A 26,314-nucleotide genomic window follows, 5' to 3' on the forward strand; every position below is an offset into this window, starting at 1 on the left:
GGTGATCCTTCCCCAAATGGCTTAAAAGTAAATTAAATGGATGCAAGAAGGCAATAAGAATGGAACATTTGAAAGTTATTTGAAAACTGCTTTATGATTTAGGAAAAATAAAGACAAGTAGTTCTAATATTTCTTTCATTTGGGGAGAAGCCCTAAATTCCCCATAGAGAAAGTCTATATGAAAATTACCAGCTGAATTTCCAGTATCCCATTTATCCATCATGGGTGAGCTTTAGAGCTGGACCCTCATGTTAATGGTTACCATCAGGCTCTAGCTCGCACTATTCTCAGAACCGCTCCAGTAGGAAAACAAATTGATTCATCAAATTGAGCTCAATGCAGACAATCGCTATGAAGTGGGGGCCTGTGATTTCTGTTTCTCCACGGTTTTGGACCCACTGGAAACAGGAACACACACACATGCCTGCACCTTCCTCTGCTGGGGACTTACACAATGTCAGACAGAATTAAGCAACAACAACAACAGAAATAACCCTCGCCGGTTGCCAGATAGAGAACAATGGGGTCTGGGCCCAAGCCGGTCCCCGCTACCAAGTGTCTAAACAGTGAGCCAGTTCACCCAGTCCACTCCACTTCCTGTTCGATAAACACAAGGAAAACAGCCAGCTGCCTTTCCTGAGGACACGGAGGTGGTGGGGGGGGAGGGGTAGATGGGAGGATGTGACGGCGGAGGAGAGGAATTCACCGACAGAACGACACATCGGTTCTTGTATAGAACCAGACTAGCCTGCTGAGTCAGGGCTGGCATGTTCGGCTTCATGTCTAGTAGACTTGTAAGGTCATGTCTTTAATATCTGTGCACAACCAAGGCTGTCTGGATGACCAATGAGTCGGCCAATGAGCAAGAGAAAAAAAAAAGAACAGACATGAACCCAGAACAAACATGCTCTTAATCCGTTTACTGCACATTATTTAGCCAGGATGCTCCAGTTGAACAATCGGTGATTGAAAACTTGCCAATTTCTCTTGATCACTTCTAAACAGGGGACAACAGGCCCAAAATATAAAATAAGGTCAGTTTTTGACGTCTTTGTTAAATGCGTAAAACTATAGTTCTTACAGGCATTTTTAATTGTCATTGAAGGTTATGATTCATTCCCCTTGAACAAGATGTTCAAGAGGAATGAATCTGTTGGATTTCAATCCCAACTGTTTTGCACAAAAGATAGAAAATAATCATTTATCAAGGTAACAGTGGCTTTGTGTCTAGTATTACACTTCATGTGTAAAACTTTACACATGAAGCTTTATATTTCAGAAATTAGATATTTTGTAAAAACAGCTGAAAGTTATCTAAAATAAAAGTAAAGTTAGTTCAATGCTCCGTGTTTGTTACTATATACAATTTTCAGTATATTCCAGTTTGTCTGGTTCAGTTCTAAGTAGAAAGGTAACAAGTCCACCATCACTGTCATATTTGTGCTACGTTCACAAAACAGGAGGTCTTAGCCACAAGGTAGACAGTTTCAACATCTTGATCAATTCAGATGCTTCTACTAAGGTGGAACAAAAGAAATCCCTCACCAAGTTATACATTTTAAATGAAGAAAACGTATGGTTTACCATTGGAGGGGGAAAAGTTAAACGAGCAATAAACTGTGGTTGGAAATTTGCCACTACATGGCGACAGTACAAGAAGTGAAAATAACCAATATTTCATATTTACCTTTAATAAATCGAGACGTTTATGGCAGAAATTCATCTACTTTCGAGGTAGGTACTAAGAGTAACAAAGATCTGAGCCGATGAGTATTCTGCAACACTTGGCAGTCTTACCCTTTGACCTTAACCTGACCTTTAAAACCAACATGGATCTAAATTGTTGCAGAAAATTAACTGTATGCTCCATTAAACGACAAGGGTGTGGTCTACCCCAATTATAAAACGCAGGCCCTCTCAGAATGATTTGCAGCTCTGCTGATACATGTGCAGGAAGCATGTCTCAACACATGTCCACTTCTCACTCAAACTGTATGAGCACCTTCAAAAATGCAATGAAACTCAAAGGAGAAAAAAAAAGTATTTTCCCCATTTTTCTCCATTTATTCAGAACATTAAAAATCTTGAGGACATAGCATAGACGTTCCTATTTATATTAATGCGACAACCTTGTATTTTGAGACTTCAAGCTGTAGCTTTAGGACCCATGAATAAGAAAGAAAGGCCCTCAAACAACTTTTGATCCTTAAACATTAAACCACTTTCTCACTTATTTGGTTTAGCTATAAAGAAACACGGGAGATCAAGAACATCAAACAAAAAACTGCACTAGTAATTGGGGCCAAAAATGCTACCATCGCGCAAACTACTGTCGCTCAAAGCCTTGAAAAAGCTATTTTGGCCTACATTTAGGGTAAAAATTTTGAGACATGGTGGGGGCAGCCTCACGCTCTGGAGATGCTTTACTTTAGCAGGGACCTGGAAGCCATTTATGAGATCAGAATAAAGGCAGAGCTCTCCTTCTTGCAGAACAACGGTCCTCAACATGCAGTCAGATCTAGACTGGGCTCTGAAGTGCTCAAAACTGGAGATGCACCCATCCAGTTTTTTCCAATCTAATGCGATACCAATACCTGGGCTGAGCTTATCGGCTGATACCCGATACTAATCCGATACTACTGTTGAACGAATATACCATCTAACTTGGCGTGCGAGTGAAGGCATCAGGCTTGACATAAAGATTGTTAAAAAAAAAAAAAAAGGTCTGCATGCTCTTTGGCATGGTGCTTTAGGAGTTGCTTATTCAGGTTTGCGCTGTTGAATTTTACAACTCTTCACCACCCCTTCAAATTTTTACATTGCAGATATTGCAGGTTGCAGTCAGACTATCAAGTTTGAAATGTTTCCAAATAGCCGACACGGCTCGGTCAGGTACTTTTTACATGATGCTCTGTGTTTGCTCATCACAAGCTGCGTAATGACATAACCACCGTTGCAAACATAGAATTGAAGTGACTAGATCACCATTGCCGTGTATATTAATAAAAAAAAAATTAAATGACGGGATCGGAATGCTGGATCGGCGTCATTCACCCGATATCTGATCCAGCGAACTAGTCAATATCGGAGCCACTATCCGATCCAGGTATCGGATCGGTACATCTCTGCTCAAAACCCCCAGATGGCTGTTCACACCGAGTCAGGTTCTGCTGGAGGTTTCTTCTTATTAAAAAGGGGAGTTTTCCTCTCCACTGTCGCCACATGCATGCCTGGTATGAGGGATTTAACTGTTTTAATTTATCAGAATATTATTATTCAAGAGAATAGCTTGTCGAGTTGAACATCAATTCTTGTTGAACATAAAGAGAAACCAACAAACAAGTCTGTGTATTAAACAGTTTGACCGCTACTTAATGCTATTGTGAAAAGATTCTGTTAAAAATTATTATATAAACTCTAAAACAAATATAATTACATTTTCTTACTGCTGCAACTCTTTCCAGGCAAACCCACTTTAAACATATTACCAACAGCCAAAGGATGTTTCTGAACCATTAATTATTACATAGCCAAAAATTGCAGACCCCTATTTGGAAAAAAATAAATAAAAAATTAAATAAATAGCGATTATATTGCGAATGCAAATAATTGTCCAGCCCTACTTTGTGTGGGAAGCTGCAAAATTTGAGAAGACCCTTTAACCCTTGGACCAGAAACATCAATTTAAGTTCCTTACAGCTACTTGGCTGAGAGTTAAATGCTACAAGCTGGAAGGAAACCAACTGGAATGTTTCGAACAACAATTAAGCCTTAGATCCATCAGAGCTGCAAATTTACTCAACTAATGCAACAACAAGAGACTACAGAGAGCTAATCAAAGCGTGATGATGTCAAACGCCATTTATTCTCCATTGTCCTCATCCATGGGCGGAAGTCTGTTTGATGAGGGCGCCAAAACAGGATGTGAAAACCTCAAATAAACAAGGTAGAAAATTGGGCAAAAGAGATGGTTAGAAAATGCGGATTCTGAGTCAATGAACAACAAGTGAAAGAAGCTCATGAGAAATGCTTGGTATCTTCACAGATCAAAGCGTCAAGACATGCAGATAGTACAGCCATTGAGGGAGGCTACTGCACAGAAGTGGGAAGAAAATGTTTTCTTAGGAGACCACCAGGAAGACATACCCAAAGTAAAAAAAAAATCCAGGATACAGCTGGACAAAAATGACCATCAGAGCCAACATCACTGAGATACAAAGCTCGTACTGTGAGAAGATTTATTGGGGAGACGCCTTGAAGCATATTTGCGCATCGCCCAAAAGAGAAACAGAAAGTGGCCTCTTGTGACTCTCAACTATCAGGGAAAGGTATTAAAGTGTGCTTTTGGAAAAAAATCAATAAAATAAAATCAATAAAATGGTAGCAAGGGTTATTGATATCCTCATAATGAAGCAACAACAATGAGATGTTAACTTACTGTTGCGTGTGTCATTGTCCCAGTCCCAGGCCTCCACTATCAACGTAAAGGTCCGCTGCAGAAAAGCAAAAACAAAGACAAGAAATTTAGGACAAAATATCATCTCTCTAACTCCATTTTGCTACTTTGCGCATAAGGACTCAATATAGTTTTCACAACGCATCAGAAACGCCTCAAACACAATGAGAATCAAATTATTGAATAGAAGACAATCATCACTACTCTAATTAGCCGTCAACCTACTGGCACTATACTCAACAGATGCTTCTAAAAGCTAAATTTACTCCACATGCCGTCAACTCAGTGCAAAAGTGAATCTTGCAAATTGGTATGAAAGTATATTAATTCAGCAAAGATTGTGAGAGGAAAAGGAGAGCATCATTTTAGTCACCCAGTTCTTGAACAAGCATCTCACACACACAGACACACACAAAAAGAAAATCAATTTTCTTGCTACTACAGAGTCTGGTGTTCAGCTTGGCTCGACTACACAGAGTAGTGCTTGAGTTACAGCTCCAATGAAACCCAATGATTCAGAAATAAGAGAGCATGCTACAGTAGTTCCAACTGTGAGCAGCCAAAAGTAGCAACAGGAGAAGAGTCGGGAGCGACGCATCAACCTGCGTGACGCCTTTAGCTTTCCCGTAGCTCTGCATGTCGCGCGCAAATATCAACTTGCACGCACCTTTCAGCTCAAGGGTGAAACTTTGCAGGTTCTTAAAGTTTCACATTTGATTCTCAGAAAGAGCTTTTCTTTTTGTTAAACTAAGCATTTAACTGGGCTTCACACAGCTTTCTAAATGACTAGCAGCACTTCTCTGCTCCAAGAGGAGATGCGGACGGATTCATTCATAGAACCGTGTCAAAAGAGTTGAAGTTAGACAAAGCCATTTAAAAAAAAAAAAAAAGTCGATAAAAACTCATTTTATTGCCACAGCACAAAAAAAAAAATAGCTGGAAATCATACACAAAAAAGGTTAGGATGAATAATTTTGGCGATATTTTAAAGAAAATAGTGCCACAATCATTGCTTGAATACAAGAGGGAAAACTTATATAGCAACCTCAAATACTGGTGCCCTGATAGAGATGTTTAAAGCCTCCAACTTGTGTCCCCCTCCAGACACGCTTGTCTCACTGTAGTTGCAGTCATTTTAACCCTTTAGTTAGTGCTCCAAACCGCTGATAAAGGGCTGCACAAAATACCTTAAATACTTGGCCAACATGTCTCTGGGTGCAATTCTAATGCAAGGGACCATTTAGATAATAATTCTCGTGTTTTTGATTCCAAGTTTTAGGAATTCCCACGTTGACAAGGCAGAGTTGAGGCAGAGTTGAGTTGATGTGGATTTATCACAAATGTTACTGAATTTAACAAACATTTCAGAATTCTCTTATATTGGGCAGCTTTGAAAAATGTGTTAATCATAAAGTCTTAATAGACTTAAGATCAACACTCCTCTGCATTGCTTGAGTGGTATCAAGCCCGTATTAAGACAATGTGGTGCCCCTGGGCACTATACCTCAAAGCCCCCCCCCCCCCTACCCGTGCTGTCCTCCGGTCAAAAACATCAGACATAATCAAGGGGATTTCTGTAATTTACTATTTACCAACTTACACAACTACATGTAGGCATATGAGCAGTGAGCAATATTCAAATATCTCATTTTAAAATGTTGAAATCAAAACAAATCTTGATTTATCGTTTATTATTATTGTGACATCAGTGTTCACAAAACGAATAATGCATGGTCTTTCAATAATTTCAAGTAAATAATATAACAATTTATGAAAAATATATTTTTAAAGCAGGGCTGCACAGTGGCGCAGTGGGTAGCGCTGTTGCCTTGCAGCAAGAAGGTCCTGGGTTCGAGTACACCCCTGGGTCTTTCTGCATGGAGTTTGCATGTTCTCCCTGTGCATGCGTGGGTTCTCTCCGGGTACTCCGGCTTCCTCCCACAGACCAAAAACATGACTGTTAGGTTAATTGGCTTCTCCAAATTGTCCTTAGGTGTGTGTGTGAATGGTTGTTTGTCCTGTTTGTCTCTCTGTGTTGCCCTGCGACAGACTGGCGACCTGTCCAGGGTGTACCCCGCCTCTCGCCCAGTGAACGCTGGAGATAGGCACCAGCACCCCCCGCGACCCCATGAGGGAGAAGCGGTTTGGAAAATGGATGGAATGGAAATGGATATTTTTAAAGCATGTGTCATGTGGCACCCCCCCATGGTTGGTGCCCCTGGGCACTGGCCCTTATGGATAATCCGGCCCTGGTGGTATGTTCTCTCATCTTTCGTGTATTGTTGAAGGGCTTGAAAAAACAGACCTTTACAGGAAGCTATGGGTTACTCATTTAAAGTTCCTAGGCTTTCTGATTAATAATTTTACTATAGTAATAGCTGGATATTTCAAAAATATTTCAATCATTACTTTAGTAAAAAAAGGTTCATATAAAAGGTTATCATTAATTAAAAAAAAAAGGTAGATTTTAAGAGTCTGCACACATATCTACCAGGCGTAAATTAAAGTGGGCGGGCTGTATTCCCAGAACAAGCTCGGAGCTACTGAAAATGGTTAATCTGGATGAACACCACAATAATGACCTGAAGCTGGGGTCAGAGTAGATTACTGCCATACACTTAGCTTCAATTTGGAACAAGAAAAAAAACAATATTTTACACTTCTCTCATGCAAATGAGTTTCCGTGTCTTCCGGACAAAAATGAAGAGACATATTCCTGAAACCCCAGAAGGTTAGGTGGCCTGTAACAAATTCACCCTGCTGGCATGAATTGCACAAGATGAACTGGCTTTGCCCTTGGTTGTTAGACAGGGAGGTAAATCACCGGTAAGTGGATTATCACGTTTCACACCAAGTTATGCTTTACACTTGTAGGGTGTTGACGAGCATTGGCTGCCGTCTAATAAAGTTTATGCAATGGAGGGAAAAAATATATATAAAAAAATAGTAATATTAAATGCCTCAACAAAGAATCTAAAGTCATTCAGATTAAACTCAAAGCTGCATTTTTCTTCATTTGTCTCATTCAACGTCGTTAATACATTACTTGTACTGCTAATAAAACAGTTTATTGCTATAGACCATAAACGGTATTAGAAATGACAGAATTATAGAATAGAATTGTAATTTTAATTAAAAAAAAAAGTAGTCTTTTAGGCCATAGAGATTGTAAAACATGCCCATTTGTGTGCACTCTGCACAATCACAGCAGGGACTGGTTTGTGTAAATGTAAATGGATGTGCACACACAGACGGGAACTACCTAAGCAAACCAGCATCACTGCTAGGCAACCAGCTGACCTAAATAGCACTCATTACATCACTACCAGTGACAGTCGTAGTAGCCATAGTGTGACTGCTGTGACCTCAAGTGTAATGTCACTGATGGGACGGGGGAGCTAGATGGGGACTGGTTTAGGGAGTGCATTCAGATTTATTTCTGAATGCATGAATCAAGCTGAGGGGGACAAAAACTGAGGAAAGGATGGCAAAATGTGCGTTTGTAAGTCTGCGTTGTTGATCTGGGGGACCAGCAAGCTGGTAGGCTGGTCTGCTGCTGGGCTGTGGGATTAAGCAGGCTTGTCTGGCTGTGGGTGGTGGCGGGAGGTAGGGGAGGGGAGTGTTTTTGAGGAAGACCACGGGTGACGAGAGGATAGCGGGGAAGATGATGGGTTAGCCGGGGGGGGAGGCTAAAGCGCGCCGGTCAGCGCTCAGATGCGGCGAGCGCAGGTGCACCATGCCGTATCAACAGGTAAGTTTGAAATGCTGCAGAGGTTGTTGAGGCGCAAACCAAAATTGATCTAAAAAAAAGAGAAAACCTAATATCCAGAGGGTGACGTTCAGGGTGTTTCAAAAACACTCAATCCATCTATCTATCCAGGCAACTGCAGACGTGCAGCAGATGCAGCCTCAGAGATGGATTATGTGACATGAACCTGCATCATCCCACGACATGTAGCTCGGCTTCTGACCTTTCCACCCATCCCCCCCACCACCACCACCACAAAAGGAAAGGCTGGTTGCTCCTGTCTAAGCATGTGGGAGGGTATGCCAATGCATAGAAAAAGAACCGATTGGCAATACAGCCATCTTTGGTTGGAAATTGTTGTACATATCCGCATGAGAGGAAAAGAATAGTAATAAAAAAAAAAAGCAAACTGCAGTAAGGTCACCTGCTTTTTCTATTTTTTTAGGTTTTCCAAAGATCTAGACTTGCTTGCGGGCCTACACGCCGTTAACGGTTTAGCAAATAGTCTCCCAAGTCAGAAGAGCAAAGCCATGGACCAGACTGGTTTCCCACAGACCGGCCCAGTCTGTGATTGGCTGGATTAAGTGACAGCTGCCCAAATGGTTGGAACAAGATAAATGGATGGGCAGTGGGATAAAGGGGAGGATTGGGGGAGGGAACGGGGGGAAAGGCTACCAAACAAAGACCCTTGTCCCAACACCGTAACTCACCCCCATTCCAATCAAAACCATTGTCCGTGAAGAGACACAGTCAGCACGAGGACAATTAGTGTCAGCATGTGTGCTGCCGGGCCTGAGCAGGACAGTTGCCGGACGGCCGCCGGTGGTTCTTCCTCCAAGTCTTCATGATGATTTATATCCCCCATGAGTTGCACTTAAGAAAACTGGCAGATTGAGATCACGTTTGTCATTTCTGAACTTTTTGTTTCCCCTTAAACGTAGAAATATCCGATGATATTAGTCTGACAAGCCAAAAAAACAACACTTCAGTTCAAAGCTCCAAAATCCTACTCATTCCCCTGACGGATTAGAGGATTTAGGCAATAAAGAATTGGGACATGGCAGAAAAACATGGAGTATCTTCACAACAGCATTAAACACAGGTGAAATATCTTTAGGCGACATGGTTTAAAAGAAAAAAAAACTTTTCCAATGAATTCAGGTATCTATTGTAACTCTTAACAATGGACTACAATTGTGAAAGGGGTGAAGATGTGGTGATGGTGATGCCTGGGGAGAGCCACAGGTGTAGGTTCCCACGCCAGATGAAGGGGTGGACGGATGAGTGGAAGGTAGTCGTTGAAATATATTTAAAAAAAAAGGACTGAAGAACAGAGGGAGAGATGGCAGTGGGAAGTGGAAGCCGGGGCAGGTTGGGGTCACTAAGCATGGGATCTGCACGCTTCGCTCTGAAAAGAGGGGTCAGCCCTCTGCATGTGGGGTGATGTGCATGTTTGCATTCGAAGAATACTAAGAATGTGAGATCCGGGTCTGGTGTGTAATCCCATGCCTGATCCCGGTCTGCCAACAATTCAGCACCATCAGGGTCTGTGTTGTAGATTGAAGGTTTGATTGACTCATAGCAGTCTCTTGGGGAAGGTTGGGAATCGCACATGTTGATTATTAAAAGCGTCAAAGAAAAAAAAAAAGAAATGCATGAAAGACTCAAGTTGGGATGCTACTCCCACATTGGTACTCTGAAGAACACCACCCTCTGTGACCTTGGCATATCTTCGTTTCTCATGTCCCAGAGAGGTGACCCGATAGTCCACCTTTGTGTTTCCGACACGTCCACTGACATCGACTGATTTATTACCTTCTGATGGGACACAAGGTCAAACGTGATTCCTCCCATGGCCTGTAGCGGCTGTGTCTGTGTTATATTCATTAATCTGTGATCTCAATCCCATTTTCTGCTTCTCTAATGGCTCCATAGCAGCTCATGCAAACTGTAGAAGTCACAAACATCCTCTGATGCTTCCAGTATCATCAAGACTGACAAATACTCCCATCATGTCACATCAACCTGAATCGACAAATTAGTTCAATGCTTAACCCCCAAATGGACATTTTTATATTTATACTAGCCAAGTGAAAAGAGGTGTCCTGTACTTGACAGTTCAAGATGTTTCTGAAGCCAGCGGAGCATTTTTGGATCTAGGATTTAAAAGGGAAAAGTTTCAAAAGGCATAAAGTAAAAATAAATAAATGGGAACCAAACTGGATTCTTTTCATTTTCGCCAAAAAGAAATGGAAGACGTATCCCCTTCGCCTTTCTCCTCAATCTGTTCAGGGGCAAAGATCAAAGACCTCCAGGGGCAAAATCCAAGCATATGTGGAGATGATATTGGCAGGTAGATGAGAAATTCGCTCAGAGTTTGACCCTGATTGAAGCCTGGTCAAAGACTACAAAATAAGGTCAAAGAGGCCAAAATTACCTCTGGCTTTTTTAAGTGAGAATTGTTGCCCTTCTGGGTGGGGAAAAAATGAAAATGCAAAAGAACCCAGCTTTGGAAACTGGTATTTGTTTTTAGAACACACTCATTAAGAAGAACCATCACTTCCTGTAAAGATTTAAGAGACACAAACCTTTCAGGTCTATATGCACAGCTGTAACTGGACTGGGTCCCCATAAGGCCCAGTCCAGTTACAATTCAATTCAATTTTATTTATATAGCGCCAAATCATGAAACATGTCATCTCAAGGCACTTTACAAAGTCAAGTTCAATCATATTATACAGATTGGGTCAGATTATACAGATTGGTCAAAAATTTCCTATATAAGGGAACCAGTTGATTGCACCAAAGACCCGACAAGCAGCATTCACTCTTGGAGAACCGGGGAGAGTCGTCTGCATTGTATATGGCTTTGCTGCAATCCCTCATACTGAGCAAGCATGAAGCGACAGTGGGAAGAAAACCTCCCCATTAACGGGAAGGAAAACCTCTGGCAGAACCGGGCTCAGTATGAACGGTCATCTGCCTCGACCGACTGGGGGTTACAGAAGACACAGTGAAATATCTTATGCTTTAATCGATAAGATACCAGTTGACCATATGAAAAAAATCTTAATGTTTAACAATCTGCACCAACATTTAAAGCAATAAACATTTCTTTGTTTTTATCCATGTAAAACCCAATTAGATTATCCTTTCGATGATTCCACTAGACATAATTCAGAACATTTAGATAGCCCCACTACACATCTAATCATTGCATTAATATAACAAGAAAATAATGGGGGGGGGGGGGGGTCACCTAAAGCCAAAGCTAGCTACACAAACACAATGGGTTGAGGAGGAAGAGCTCCATCAACAAAGAAAGATTGGGTACTATGAGCTTTGCCCGTTGGCGCCTGCCAGAATCCTGAGCCGCTGAAGGCCAGGCATTTGGCTGACTGCTGTATACCGGCTGTGCGCACACATACACGGCCCATTGAGCATGCTGCTACTATGCCAACAGGGTCATTACCCATGCACTTCCAATACAACAAACCCCTCCTTCTCATGGTGCTAATTAACCAGCATGATCCAAGACTATGCAACACGTGAAAACAAACACCGGCACGCAAACGTTCGTTTGGTGAGAGGAGTGTAAATGAGTTTGCGCGTAAACCACAGACATGTCAATGCCAATAACCACCAGTGTATAATTGCTCCAAAACAAATTAACTATTTGGTTCGAAATCAAAAAGGTAGGGGCGAGAGAAGCCAGTCGCACAATGGTAAGATTATCCAGGGGTAACTCTTGGATAAATTTGTCAAAATATGAAGCACAGCAAAACCCCCACATAAAAAAAAAAAAGGTCATGCTAGAGACATGTCAGTAAAGGCAACAAAAAACATCACCTTAAAGAAAGGTCAAGCATGTTTATGTTGTGCACTTGAATATGTTAATTACTTCCTAAAAAACATCAGTTTGCCTCAAGCCTGAGAGAAACCACAGCAATAAGCATGCGCCGGAAACATTAACAGGCCAATTTCTGATCCAAGGCAACACGGCACCCGGCTGGAGTGCGGCACAGCACCGCCTCCAGCCGAGCACCATTAGCATTTCAAACAGGTTCAACAGTACGGTGACAATTTAACTGCCCGTGTAATGACATGCTTTAATTACCTCCACAAGGAACCTCTACCACCTGCATACCAAACATTTAACATGAAGCGAGGGGGGCGGGGGGGTGGGGCAAGAAATGAATGGCGCACAAGCAGAGACGAGGCATTTGGAAAAATATTTGTTGATGGCAGCATCACATTTATGTCTTCTGAATTAACAGCCAGCCAGTATTTTGCCAAACATTGCAAAGAAAAACACTTTTAATTTAAATGTGCAATTCCAACAGAAAGTGTGATGATATAACCATTGCCTTTAAAACAACATTAGCTCAATAGCTATTCCTAAAGATGTACCCGTGTAAATGGGCAACATACTGAACAAATGTGTAACATTTTAATGAAAATAACTGATGCAGACCATTTCAAAACATCCTCACCCGCCAATGTCCCTTGTACTGCAAAGTTTAAGTGTTTCTATCCGCAAAACATGTTTCCACGACAAATGTATTCGTTTTGGGCTTCATGTGTTGTGATGCAGATTGTTTTCAATGGAAATACACATGATTAACGCCATGTATATGGAAGATGATTAACAAACTGCTATGGAGACAGGGACGCATGGCGGTCAGCTGGATGGGCAGTAGGGTTGGGCGATGGGGACCAAAAAGGATATTTTCAGGCTGAATGCCGATGTATGATATTTATCTCGATAGGTTTTTCTTTTCATAAAGTCATCATAAAAAGGAATCTCTAAAATCAAAGTTTTATCCCAAATGTCTCACAGGAGTATTTTCGAACAAACAGCTGTCGATAAGTATGAGAAATGGCTAAAAAAAAAAAAAAAAAAAAAAAAAAAAACCTTCCTGAAATATGAAAAAGAATAATTCTAACGCAACATAGACCATCTTGATATAAACGATATTGCCTCATGTTATATCGCTTTGTTTAAAAAAATAATAATAAAAAAATCTCGATATTCTTAAAATCTCGATTTATTGTCCATCCCTAATAGGCAGCCACCTGACCAAGTGAGGATGTACAGAAACGTGCCGTGGTTGGAGACGACAGCTGGGCTGCAGAGCCTGGGAACTACCAGGGAAACAGGTGCAGTACTGCTTTTTCACACTGATGTTTGTGTCTAGGATAACGTGGAATATTTTCAGCTGTGATTACACATGCAGCAAGAGCCCCTGCTGGTTGAAGACAGTTGTGTTTTTGATTTGACCCGTTAAAATGGGGAGCATCACCGAATACGTTTGGATTTACTAGCACTGCTGGGGGCCACACATAATCGAGCTGCAGAATATATTGAATCGCAATCATCACCCCACCGTCAATGTACTTAAATTCTAAACGCCAATATATTTTTGCCTGTTGGATAAAATTTCACTGCTCTGCAACTATAGTTTGAATTGCCCAGGGGTTAAAGTACAAAAGGAGTAGGAGGGATATTGTGATGATGGTATACTATAGTGATAGTATTGCAATTACATTTTTAACGCAGCTCTACTTCCATAACATGTGTGCAATATCACAGTTGCAAGACTCAGTTGCAATATTTTGCAGGATATATTTCATGCGTCATGAATTCCAGCTTATCATATTTATATTTGAACAATTAATTGACTCCAAAGTCCTTTACTGCCCCCACCAGGAACATTTCCACAGTGACTGTGATGCTAGAACTCAGAGCAGTGAGGACAAGGATCACACGTCATTAATGTTCACTGAAGTCGTGCAGCCTTACTTATGTCTAAATGGTAAAGTGGCAGATCTGATATGAAACCTATGCCCTGGTGCTGTTTTGCATATTGGAATTAAAATTCAAATCACTAACTGATGTAGTGGAGAATACCGACAGCTGGTTACCATGGTTACAGGATGCAGGCTGGTGGATGGACTCTAGTAGGTGGCCCCAATTTCTTCAGCAAGTACTGTGTTGGCTTCCACTCAAGCGTAGTTTTATCATCTAAATATCTAGAGCGCAACAGTATATCAAAAGCATCTACTCAAAAAACACAATTTCACTGCCTTATACATTTTTATATGAATAAAAATTATATTTGCTATACTTTCCTTGATATCAAAAAGCAATAATAATAATAATAATAATAATAATAATGTTTCCTTCTTGTACTTTGTTGGTTCACTGTTGCTTGACGAATCTCTCTAATGGATAACACTACAGCCATCTACAATGAGCTCATTAAAAATTTAAAACCAGTCCTACTTGGGAACATAGCCATTGTACGTCGATTGCCAAGACGACAAAAAACCTGCAGCCTGGATGCACCAGGTGGGGTTTCATGTGACTCCCCACCTCACTTCATCTTTACGTACAGACATTTCCACAATGAGTTTAAAAAAGAAAAAAAAAAGAAGAAGAAGTCTCCATGGCAGCCAAATTTGAATACTGGTGTACGCGTTCAAGAACGATAAAGCCATGTAATCGAATACCAGCCATTCACGGTGTGCTGGTTTGTTAAAGCTGTTGTTTAGACTAAGGCGCTGACGTGAGGAGGATAAATACAGGGATTTATTCACGCTTTGTGTTTACAGGATGCGTCTCAAAGATTCTGCTGACAAGATCTGACAGGCAGCATGCAAATAAACCTGGTTCAGTTGGTCATCAGAATAATACAGTTTGTGTCTGCAGACATCTCAATCATGTGCCGCTCTCAAGCCAACTTGACATTTGGAAACAATGCGACGTTGGTCATTGATGAACGGTAGCCAGACTACATAAAAAAAGTGGAAGCATTTAAAGAGAACCTGAGGAAACCTTTCAAACAGCTTTTGCTTTCCGTTTTCAGTTTTTACGAGCCGCTTTGTAAGATATCTGGGTAAGGAGGACAGCACTAGAGGGATTCTGATGCTTTTTTTTTTTTTTTTTTTTTAAATACTAGACGAAGAAATGTGTCCAAAGTTAAAAGAAAGTCTCAGATCGAGATAAGAGATCTATACTGATTAAAAAAAAAATATATATATATATAATAATAATAATAATAATAATAATAATAATAATAATAATAATAATAACCTGACCCATGATCAAAAACATAACTTAAAAAAAACTGTTTTCCAAGGGTTTTACGTAGCCAATCATTTCCCTGCTCAGTAATGCAGATCCAAACACTTCATAAAACATGGTTCCCTTCATCACACGAATAAGACAACAGGTGTTCTGTAGTTATGGAGAAGCTGTTTTCCTCTTGAACACCATGTACCTTGTGCGAAATCACCGACTTAACAAAAACGTTCTCATAGGACCTCTCTGCTGCCTCTTCCAACATTATATAGATTCGTTTAGATACCCAGAAACTTAGGGGTCAGATGGTCGTTATAAAAAAGTTCAGAAAAGCTGCCCGGATGACAGAGAGTACAATGCAAACACTACAGGACATTAATTCAAATGTTTAAATGGATTCAGAGCATAACGCGTAATGCTCGGGGTGTGATTCGGCTATGTTGATGGCTCAGAAACGTCTCAGAATTGCAACAACAAACAAAAAAAGGAAATCAAACTTTCAGTCCAATCCATCCATGGATTAAATTTTCTGGTCAATCTGCCCATAACTCTTAGTAATTTTGAGGACAACAGACTAAACCAAGCAGAACTTGACCTCTTTGACTAGTTGACTTTAGTCCTAGGAAATAAAAGGTTTGCAGATGTCTGATGTGGACCTTTCCCTAAACTCCCTAAAGATTCATAAGTAAGTCGTTATACGGTTCCAACCTAATCAGAATACTCCAGAAACACACGACTAACTGCAGGCTCTGCCTCTGCAGCATAGATGAGTAAAGCTGCTAACTGCAGCCTTAAGACACAAATAACATCCTCAGCATGACTTGTGGAAAAAGCAGACCTCACCTAACAAACAAAACAGTCGTTTCACCTTGGAAGCTCAGGACTCAGCGGCTAATTGCATAATCAATACCCAGCCGAGCTGAACCACAGGTGAGGCTCGTGCGAGTGGTTTTCCACGCCGCAGCCCTGGGACCGAAAGGAGGATGGGTGGGTGGGTGGGGGAGGGAGGACGCCACGGAGAGGGGAGCATAATTGTTTACTGGAGGCCTATGCAGCCGTCTCTTAGCAACAGCTTTGACAAGCTGCGTATCAGGTGTGGCTAACCATGACAGCGTGCATTAGTCTCCAGCTCAGTGCATCCAAACCATAGCTACTTACTTTTAGAAGGCAGATAAACAGCATTAGAGAGGTCCCTACCCGCAGCAGCAAGCAGTCAGAGTTGCTTCAGTTTGGAGAATTTGGGGGAAAAATCTTTGAGTTTTAAGCTAAAATCTGTCTAAAGACGAGCCATTTTAGCATTTTTAACAATTTTAGAGAGCAAAATTATTCCTGAAAGGCCATTTATAAGCTAAACAATGGCTGTTATATTATAAACTCATGCAAGGAGGCAACTGGGTGAACCTATAGGTAAATCCATCAATTGCTTCTGCGTAAACAGCGTGTAAGAGTGGTGAGATGTTATGACAAACATGCTGAAGTGTCTTTAACCATAGCTTGCAATTAATGAAAGTGGACCAGATTAGTCCTAAGTGAACTGGTGTCATTCTGACAATTATGTTTGTTGCCACTGGTGTATAGGTCTTCAATCATAATCCCTACAAAACAATTATTAATGCTGTCAAATTCTGGTTCTTTTCTGCTTGATGCACAAACTGCACAAGATGGCCTTTGCCAACTCCTGCTGCTGTTTTTGCCAAAAAAAAAAAAAAAATCTTTTAGCACGACTCCTTGATGAAAAGTTCTTCCTGGTCAGCCAAAGATAACATGGTAGCTGCTAATAAGTACCAAGTAAGTCGGATGGGATAAATCAATCAATTAAATAGTAATTGTTTACATAACTGATGCCCCTAGCAGCAGTTCAGAGAGTTTAATTGCTATGAATTTTGTAAAGGATATTTTCCATCTTCTTGTCCTCCAGCAAAAGAAATTCAGAAGCGTGACAGGAGCACAAAGCGAGCATTACAGGAGCGGTGTATGCGTGTGGCACATAAGAGCCCTGGGACGACAGCCAAGACCAAATACTTTGGGTTTGAGAAGGTTTCTCTACAGGTCTGTGCAGGTTAGAACGCAGTTCAATTAATGAAAGGGTAAATGTCAATCCCGACCTACAAATGAGAGGCTTAGGTGCTTTTTTAAAAAACCTCAATACTTCTTTAAATTGACCATCTTGACTGTTTAAATGCAAGTAGCAATTCAGCTTTTTTTTTTCCACCCCTTTCCAGATCCACTACTGTCCTGCCTGGCTGCACGCATCCAGTTACCAGCTGAGAGAGAGAGCGCCGGCGGTCTGACACATTAGTCGAGTCCAGAGAAGATACAGTTACAGGCAGAGTCGCGTCAAACGGACGTCCGGCGCGTGGATGTGGCCGCCCAGCGGGGAGGGAACTGAAGCAATAGACGGGCGCAAAAATTCCATCAGAAATATTAATGATCAGATGGATGCAAGACGTGCCTTTCCCCCCCCCTCCATCCTCGCTCCTGGAGCGCACAAAGCATTGGCAGCCAACAAAACTGAAACCATCAGGCCAGACAGACAAGACCCTGCCTGGCGAACTGGGCTAATGTTTGACACGGGTTCCACAGAGTTCTCCATGTGCCGATTGGCTGATCAATTAGAGCTTAATATTGTTTGCAAACCCATTTTTGGGATTAACTTTAATGTCCTTTAATAATCTTTTAATTTGTATGTTAAGAGCTATGTTCAACAGTGGTTGTCCACAAGTGAAACCAGCAACTGATTTGTCTTGGTGTGCCATCTAGGTGAGCCGCCATCACTGCAGTAGTCATACTGCGTCTTCCTCGGGCCGAACGTATTGACAGGTGAATTTCTTTGAAGGACTGATACGTGGGTATATAGTTCAAAATAAATTAAAAACACCTATAATGCAACTGCTTAATGAGATTACAGATGATTGATGAGGGAAGAGGCTGTCATTTCAGAGGCATTGGGGTGTTGTCAGATGTCTTTATAGCCCAACATAACGTGGAAAATCCCAGATTTATTTTACAGGGATTTTATATGATGGACCAACAAAAAAAATGCAGTGCAGCAAAAGAAAATGATTTGTGGGTTTTCATTTGTTTTACAAAAAAACAATACGAGGGCACAAATGTAATGAGTCAACTTTACTTTTATAATCCTAAATAAAATCCAGGGCAACCTATTGCCCACAGAAGCAATCTTAAGCGCATTTATAGTCCACCTGATGGTTATTCAATCTTAGTAAAAAAACAGATGCTCTCTGAAGGCCTACAAGGTTTGTTAGGAGTACATTAGCAAATAAACAGCATAATGCAGACCCAGGAACACAGCAGACAAAGCACAGTTAGGTTACACAATCACCAAGAAACAGAAAGAGCACGGCACAATGGCAAAACCCTAAGGCGTCAGGCCAAGCATGGAAAGCAATGACCAGAAAAGCAGGCAAAAGGCCAATGGTTACTCTGGAGGAGCTGCAGAGGTCCACAACTCAGGTAGGGGAATCCGTCAACTATACATTTTGCGCTTCACAAATCTACTGTGCTAGGATTATGAGCGTCAGGCAAGAAGTCAACTTTTGATGCTGTGGGGGACGCCTTCTTCAGGAAGTATGGCGACGCTTTTCAATAAATGGGAAGCTTGAATGAGGTAAATAATCCTGGAAGAAACCTGTTATAGGCTGCAGACCCTTAAAACTGTTGCATAAGTAGGGCTGGGCAATATAATCGAGATTTTTTCTTGTTTAAGGCAGTATATGGTGAGACTATAATAGTTGATATTGAGATGGTCTATGCTGTGTTATAATTATATTTTTATGTATTCTAGTAGATTATTTTTCAGCTGTTTCTCATATTTATCTACAGCTGCCTGTGAGACATTTGGGCTAAAGCTTTGATTCAGAGACACTGTCACAAAACTTAAACTAAAATAATGGGAGACAGTCAATCTCATTGAGGATGGGCTACTTTGGAAACATGTCCATTCTTTTCTGCAGTCTCTGGACGTGCAAACCCAATAAAGGGTTGCCAAAAGACTGTGACAGCAGTGGAAGATGTGCTCCTCAACGTGTTGACTCATGGGGGCGTAATACTGATGCATGCCACAGCTTTTTTTTTTATATAAATAGAGATAACCATGCATAGTTCTTTCCACTTCATAATTACTCACCAATTTGTGTTAGTCCATCACATTAAATCCTACAAAAATACACCAAAGTCAGTTTGTTAGGTCACGAGATGTAGTTAGGATAACTGAAAGGGACGATCGGTTCCCCCGTCAGGCATTTAGCAGGAACACCTTAACCATCCAAATGTAGTTAAAGGAAGCCAAAAGTACCGTCTCCAAATTTAGGTCCCGCCTACAACCCAGGAGAAAAGATCTGATTTAAAAAAAAAAAAACTGCTCTTGACAAGGCAAAATAATTCCCGCACAGATTTATTTTCAGAGCCCCGCCGAAGTCTGGTCCGTAGACGGGCGAAGACTCCGAGCCTCGCTTGTTAGCCGGCCAGATGACACGGCCAACAGCACACTGCATCTTTGTCTCTCGAGTGAGGACAGCAACGACGCCACGGCCAGTGACCCCCACAAGCTTGTTGTGACATCTGGCACTGGAATAGTGCGCCGCTATCAGCTGGGACACTTAACAGAAGGACAACACACCAGAATAGCCCTCTTCACCTCTGCCTCGAGGTGTCTGTCAGGGAGTCAAACGGGAGGCGGCTCAGTGGCTTTCTTTTCTGTGTAAGGCCAGGCATGCCGTCAATCCACAGAGAGCATACGCTCAGGTGGTAGAAAAGAAAGAAAGGAAAGCACCTGACTGTTTTAACAGCAGCCTCCTTGCTTTAACAGACGGCCCTTAGTGTATGAAATGACACCTCTTGGCTTTTTTCCCCCCTGAAGCTACGAAATGTGTTAGCAAGGCAGTTGGCTCAAAATGTGATCGGCTTCCGCTGCGGACACCAGCGTGTTCTAGATAAAACTGCCTAAAACGCCATCAAATGCACTGCAGGACTTGTACACTGCAAAAATAGAACTAAAAATAAGAAATTGTTTCTTGAAATGAGACCATGTTTCCTTGATTTGAGCAGGTAAATAAGATTATTTGCCAAAGGAATAAGATCTTTGCACTTCAAATGGGAACAATTCATCTCCATCATCTTATTTCAAGTGCAACGTATCTTATTTTAAGGGTAAAATACTCGTTCTATTGGCAGATAATCTTATTTACCTGCTCAAATCAAGGATAAATGCACTAATTTCAAGAAAATTTTACTTATTTTTAGTTCTCTTTTTGCAGTGTAAAAAAGAGGGAAGCAAAAGGTATAGAAGGATATTGAAATGATTGCTAATCGAATTACTCGGTTATGGTTCGAAATAAGTAGAACCTAGCATGCGCAGAGCCAATTAAACAAAATCTGAAATACAAATAAAATGAAAGAAAACATGACCCTTTCGTATAAAAATCTTCACGTTACATCACTTCCAAATGGACATCCCAATGATTAAAAAATCTAAAATCTGCAGGAACGAGACGTAGACGTCTGATCCAAATCCAATGCCCAACGTTTCTGCGAGCCAAAACCATCAGCTATCACTCATCCGCACTCACATGCTTAATTGCCCTGAAGGGGCCACCAGGGGCCACCTGGCACCCTCAGCAGGAGACGAGGCGAGAGGGGAGGAGGAGGAGGAGGAGAGGTGTCAAAACCAGCCAGCAACACGCGGAGAACCACCGCCGGCAGGCATCACACTTCAGCTGAACGCATAATTCAAGCTTATGGAATAATGTCAGCCATTCATCACTTTTCTTTTTCCTGGAGAATAAAGTGGAGCAGCCAACCCCCTAGCAGCACCTAGCAGCAGGCACACCTCATTCTCACACACCTGCGAAGGCTTGTCAGTTTGTTCCTGCTTTGCATACAAAAAAAAAGGGTTAAATTATCCTCTATTTTGACTGTTGAACCAAATCTGATGGAGTCTTCCTGAATCTGACAAATGTGGAAGTGAAAAGGGTGTCAGCCTGACAGTTTATCCGCACAATAACTTGTAGTTCCACCCCTTGATAAGGATCTGCATAGGGAAACACCTCTGATCGCTCCATAATGGCCTGAGCAGGTGCAAGCTGGTGAACTGGAAGAAAACCAATCTGTATACGTTTCATTTATATGTATAGTGGTAACTTCAGGAGCCACAAGTTACTGCAAAACACTATATGCATTAAGCTTCTTAAACAAATGTGATCGTTTTGACAATACAAAAACAGCCAAATATCCTCTGTTACTGAAATCAAAACGTGAAAACAGCCAAGCTCTCATCCAAGAGTTAAAATCCACATTAAAAGGCCTACTGGGAGCTATTTGGCATATATCTCAGAGTTTTATGTAGCTTTAATTATGAAAACTGCAACTTTTGGCAGACTAAAACCTGTACTCTAAAGCTCACCATCATAAAAAGGTCCATACATTTTGAACCCAAACAGTTATGTTTTATTACATAAAAAGGATAAATGATAAATTATAGGTCCATTAAATATGAGAATACATCTTTTTTGGGGTTACTTTAGTTTCCTCAGTCATTTGACACATCAACAGGATGTGCTTCTATAAAACACAGTCCACTTCAGGGTAACGTGTACGTGCTGAATGAGCAGCTATAGCAGGTGTTGCTTCAGGTGTGTGCACAGATAACAGATTTCACACACACACACACACACACACACACACACACACACACACACACACACACACACACACACACACACACACACACACACACACACACACACACACACACACACAGAGTGTTGACAGAAATTCACTCACCAGCCACGCGAACTGGAAGGGGATCACAATCCTGCCGGCCTCGTCGATCTTATTCGCGTTGTTCTTGGTGGTCTTCAAAGAAAACATATTCCCGCCGAGAACCGGCGTGGAGCCGGCGCCGAACGTGCACGCCCCCGTGGTGGTGACCTTTATCTGGTACTCCTTGAGGCACACTCTCAGGTAAGTATCGCACTCGTCCCGGGTGCAGCGCAGGTCCTGGGGACTCCTGGGGCCATCGCAGCACTCCCCGTCCGCCAGCTCGCCGTTCACATTCTCCACCGAGATCAGCTGCAGCTCAAAATAGCCGGTTGACTGGGACACCTGGAAACAACGGGGCCAAAATTAAATGCAGGGGCCCCCCTCCCTCTTTTACTCTCTCGCTCTCACTTCTTCATTAAAAGAACGGACCGCGATAGCATTTTCGCTGGTACAGTGGGTGAATAAAGCAGGGGCACATCTAGGAAGTTATCAAAAGGGGCAGCACAATGTGGGGTTGGGGGGTAGGGGGGATTGGGCACTGATCATTTTGGGTCAGCGCACCAAAAGTAGCTCAACAGGACAACCACATGACTTGAGCATGCGGACATTGATAATTACGGAGAGCATTCGTCTCCTCTCGTTAAAATAAATAAATAAAATAATGCATACTAGAGTATACGGCCAGAAGCCATGGGGCAGGGTATACGTGGTCCCCCGCCCCAGCACCACCTTGGTGGCACCGCTGGTGTGTCGACAGACAGCCAAACTGGGTCAAATTTGCAGCTTCTATCCTCCCAGTTCGGTTCTGGGCGGCTTCAGTTTGCAAAGACTTGATATTTCAGAGCAATCTCAGGTGTATGCAACATAGGCAGGCATAAATACTCATTTTATTTTAATTTTTTTATTACTACTGCTGAGAAATGTGTAGGATTCTCCAGCCAGGTGTGAGCTGGCTGGGGTGGCCATTGCCCCTCCCCCACCTTTTTATTTTATTTATTTATTTAAGGAACATAACAGGCATTAATCAAATAAACAGTCCAATAAATAACGTTGCAACTAGTCTTCTCATTACCTAAATCTACCGAGGTACATACAGTATACGTGCATAAGGCCGGGGGAGGCTTTTTTATAAGCCCTCCCCTGGTTCCTGCTCCCCACTGGTGGCGCAAAAAAAAAGGTGTGAAGATGTACAACTGCTCTAATTGGGTCCAAATTAAGCGCCATAATGAGGCTTCTTCCATCGCAGCGCGCACGGAGCAGGTGAGCAAGTTTACTCTGAGAGACGGGGAGCAAAAAAAAAAAAAAAAAAATCCACCCGCAGTGGCCAACTGATGCAATGCAAAGCAGCAAGTTCCAAGTTGCGCGGCGACACTTTGCATGCAGGGATTTTCACGCAAGCAGGTCGCGCTCAGCTCATTAACCGCGGCTGCAAAGCCCGACGGGCGACGCAACTTCCAACTTGTCCTGTCCGTGGCCTCCCCTCCCTCCCTCTCTCCCGCAAGCCACGACTTAAAGGGAGGGAGAATCCGAATTAAACATGGAGAGCAGCCTCCATCCGCTCCTTACAGGTCTTGTCATGGTAACACGACCACATGCTCCGCAACTGAAGGGCCGCGTAATTCAATTATCGATTAATGTGATGCGTAATGTGCAGCAAATCCATCTCTACCCCCACCACCCCACGCCCACCAAGTTTCCTCTCATTTCAGATATTCTATTTATCGAAATGAGAGTTTTTTTTTTGTTTTTTTTGCTGATAAAATTATAGAGTCTCCTTACCTTCGTCCATAACGCCACCAGCAGGCACACTATTGGGAGGCAATTCCTAATCCTGGTGCGGTTCCACATGCCTCCGATTAATTAGAGTGACATGTGAGGGAGGGGAGGGGAGAGGGGGGGGGGCAGAGAAGCGATAAGAAACAGACAAACAGCCGCGGAGCCGGCCACCGGTTCCTCCTCTGCTTGACACGCAAATCCGCAATATTTCACATGCGCTGGCGTCCTCTCCGCCGTGGCAGATCCTCACCGAGGCATCACGGATGGCGGCGCACTGATGGGGTCCACGCACGGGAGCGTCCCTCCGTCAAATCTCTCCACACAGCAACTGAGATGTTTCGCAGTCACAGCCTGAAGAGAGGACGTCTGCTTTGATTGGCAGCTCCACAAACCATTTACAAATTGGCCTGCAGGCGCTCTCTGAGCCAACCGGATTAAGGGGCGGACAATAGTATAATACCCCCCTCCTCCTCCTCCTCCTCCTCACCCGCCTCCTCCTTCTCTCGTCTTCTTTTCACCGTCCTCACAAAACTTGAATTTTTTTTTTTTTTTTTTTGTTCCTTACTTTAGACAAGCCGCATTAAAGGCCGCGGAACAAAGCGGGGCTCGGGCTTTAATTAAATGCTGCTGCAAAGGTTTCACAATGAGCGCAGAGTGATTCAAACGTGCGGCGCAATTAATTGGAAATCTTAATTATCGCTATTATTTGCATTCTGCCTCACCATTAAACCGAAAAACAGTGCAATAAGACCTCTATTTAATGCATATTTTTGATATGTCTGAGAATATAAGGATTAACAGGCTACGAAACAACCTGTTTAAATCTCTCTACCCATATCATAGAATGGACTTGTATTAATTTCATTTAAACGAGTCATTTAAACCCTTAAATTAATTGCAGTTTAACGAGAATCTTTTCAAACACATCCTTCATTTGTTTTTTTAGAAGCAATAAGCGTTAAAATAGATATCCCCCCTCACCCCCAATAAAAAAGCCTGCGTTTACGTGCCATAGCGTTGCAGCAGTTTAGAGCGCCCTCTACTGCCCATGTGACTTTAAGACATACATCGATCAATCAAAACATTATGACTACTGACAGCCAGGTGAAATGTATAACATTGATCATCTCTTTAGGAGGACTGGATTCAGTTTTGGTGCTCCTACTAAATTTAGCTTTTGTATTCTTATTTTGCACCCTAAAAACACCCCAGATCTTAATGGAAGTAAGCACAATTTTATAGGAAAATAAAAAGAAACAATGGCTTATAATGGCTATATCACCACACCTAGTTTACAAATGCAGATAGAACATAATACAGGAAAACATGCTCCACGCCGCTTTGATAGGCAGAAATAAGCAACATTACAAAACCACATAAATCAAAAGATCTAGAAAGATCTCCAGGCATGTAAATGTATATAAATGCGTGTACACTTAAGATTATAACTGATAGAAACAGCTACACACCAAAAACAGAACAACTGTAATAACTAAGTTTACCTCAAGACATTTTCTGAGTCTATCTTTGTTTACATTTTTCTAAAGAGCTGGGTTTTAGTGCAGTGTCGTATAAACTGCAACATAATTGGGTCCAAATGTATGAAAACCTGACTGCATTTATTACAAAACAGAGGAAGGTGCAGGTCATTTTGTACCTGGCTTGTATTAGGATCGTCTACATGCCAATTAATAATAAAAAAAAAACATAATGCAAGTAAATAACTTTACAATAAAAATGATTAACATCTTAAATTGATTTTAAAAGGCTTTAGTTTCTTAGTTATGAATGCAAACAACTATGCTGATGGTTTGGTACACATCGCCGTCAAGGCTTTTTTCCGCATTAAAATCAAGTTTTTCTGAAACGATCTTGGTGTTTGTTCTACCTGAAAATATTCAGTTAAAATAGCATAATGTTAGGCCAGAGTTGGGGCTATGACATCATCGTTTTCAAACAGTTGCGTGTTGGTTATGTACATGGAAATCCTTGACAAGTCGCACTATGACCATCAACAAGTTCCCGGCATGATTCTGTCTGAATGTTTGACCGCTTCTCTTTTCAAAAATGCTCCAGCTTTTAAAATGTTGTTCATATCCCAATGTTTCACAAAATTTCCAACAAGAATAAGATCGGGTCATTCCGGAGTGCATCAGTTTAGGATTATTGTCCTGTTTTTTTTACGCACAATTTTTGTCCACGTTCACACTATCTGCTCCAAGCCGTCCACCTCAGATGAACTGATGTTGATATTTAGAAACAATCCAGGAAGCACCAAAAGCCCAAGCCTGCCGTGAGCTGACACCTGCAGGCATATTTACTTCATCTTGGACAAAGGGAGCGCAGACCAAGACAAAGTTCCTCCAAAATCTACATCTTCAAGTGCAACAAAACTTTGGGACTACACTCATGGGCAAGTATTTCCTGGAAATAAAATAGTTATGGTCAGAAAAAAAGAAGAATGACAAGA

At 41.8% G+C, this 26,314-nt stretch overlaps 1 protein-coding gene across 2 annotated transcripts in view; it reads right to left on the bottom strand.

Annotated features, from left to right (window-relative positions):
• The window catches only part of jag2b (jagged canonical Notch ligand 2b), a 55,964-nt gene extending 31,768 nt beyond the window's left edge, over window positions 1-24,196 (bottom strand). For both annotated transcript variants that reach the window (XM_036147230.1, XM_036147229.1), the window contains exons 1-3: window positions 23,848-24,196; window positions 22,090-22,410; window positions 4,439-4,493 (exon numbers count right to left, since the gene is read on the bottom strand). In XM_036147230.1, coding sequence (XP_036003123.1) covers window positions 4,439-4,493; window positions 22,090-22,410; window positions 23,848-23,916 — 445 coding nt within the window. In that variant the 5' untranslated portion in view covers window positions 23,917-24,196. The remainder of the gene's footprint in view (window positions 1-4,438; window positions 4,494-22,089; window positions 22,411-23,847) is intronic.
• Window positions 24,197-26,314: the final 2,118 nt, after the last annotated feature.

This window comes from Fundulus heteroclitus, chromosome 15, assembly GCF_011125445.2.
Source record: "Fundulus heteroclitus isolate FHET01 chromosome 15, MU-UCD_Fhet_4.1, whole genome shotgun sequence".
Classification (NCBI taxonomy): Eukaryota; Metazoa; Chordata; class Actinopteri; order Cyprinodontiformes; family Fundulidae; genus Fundulus; species Fundulus heteroclitus.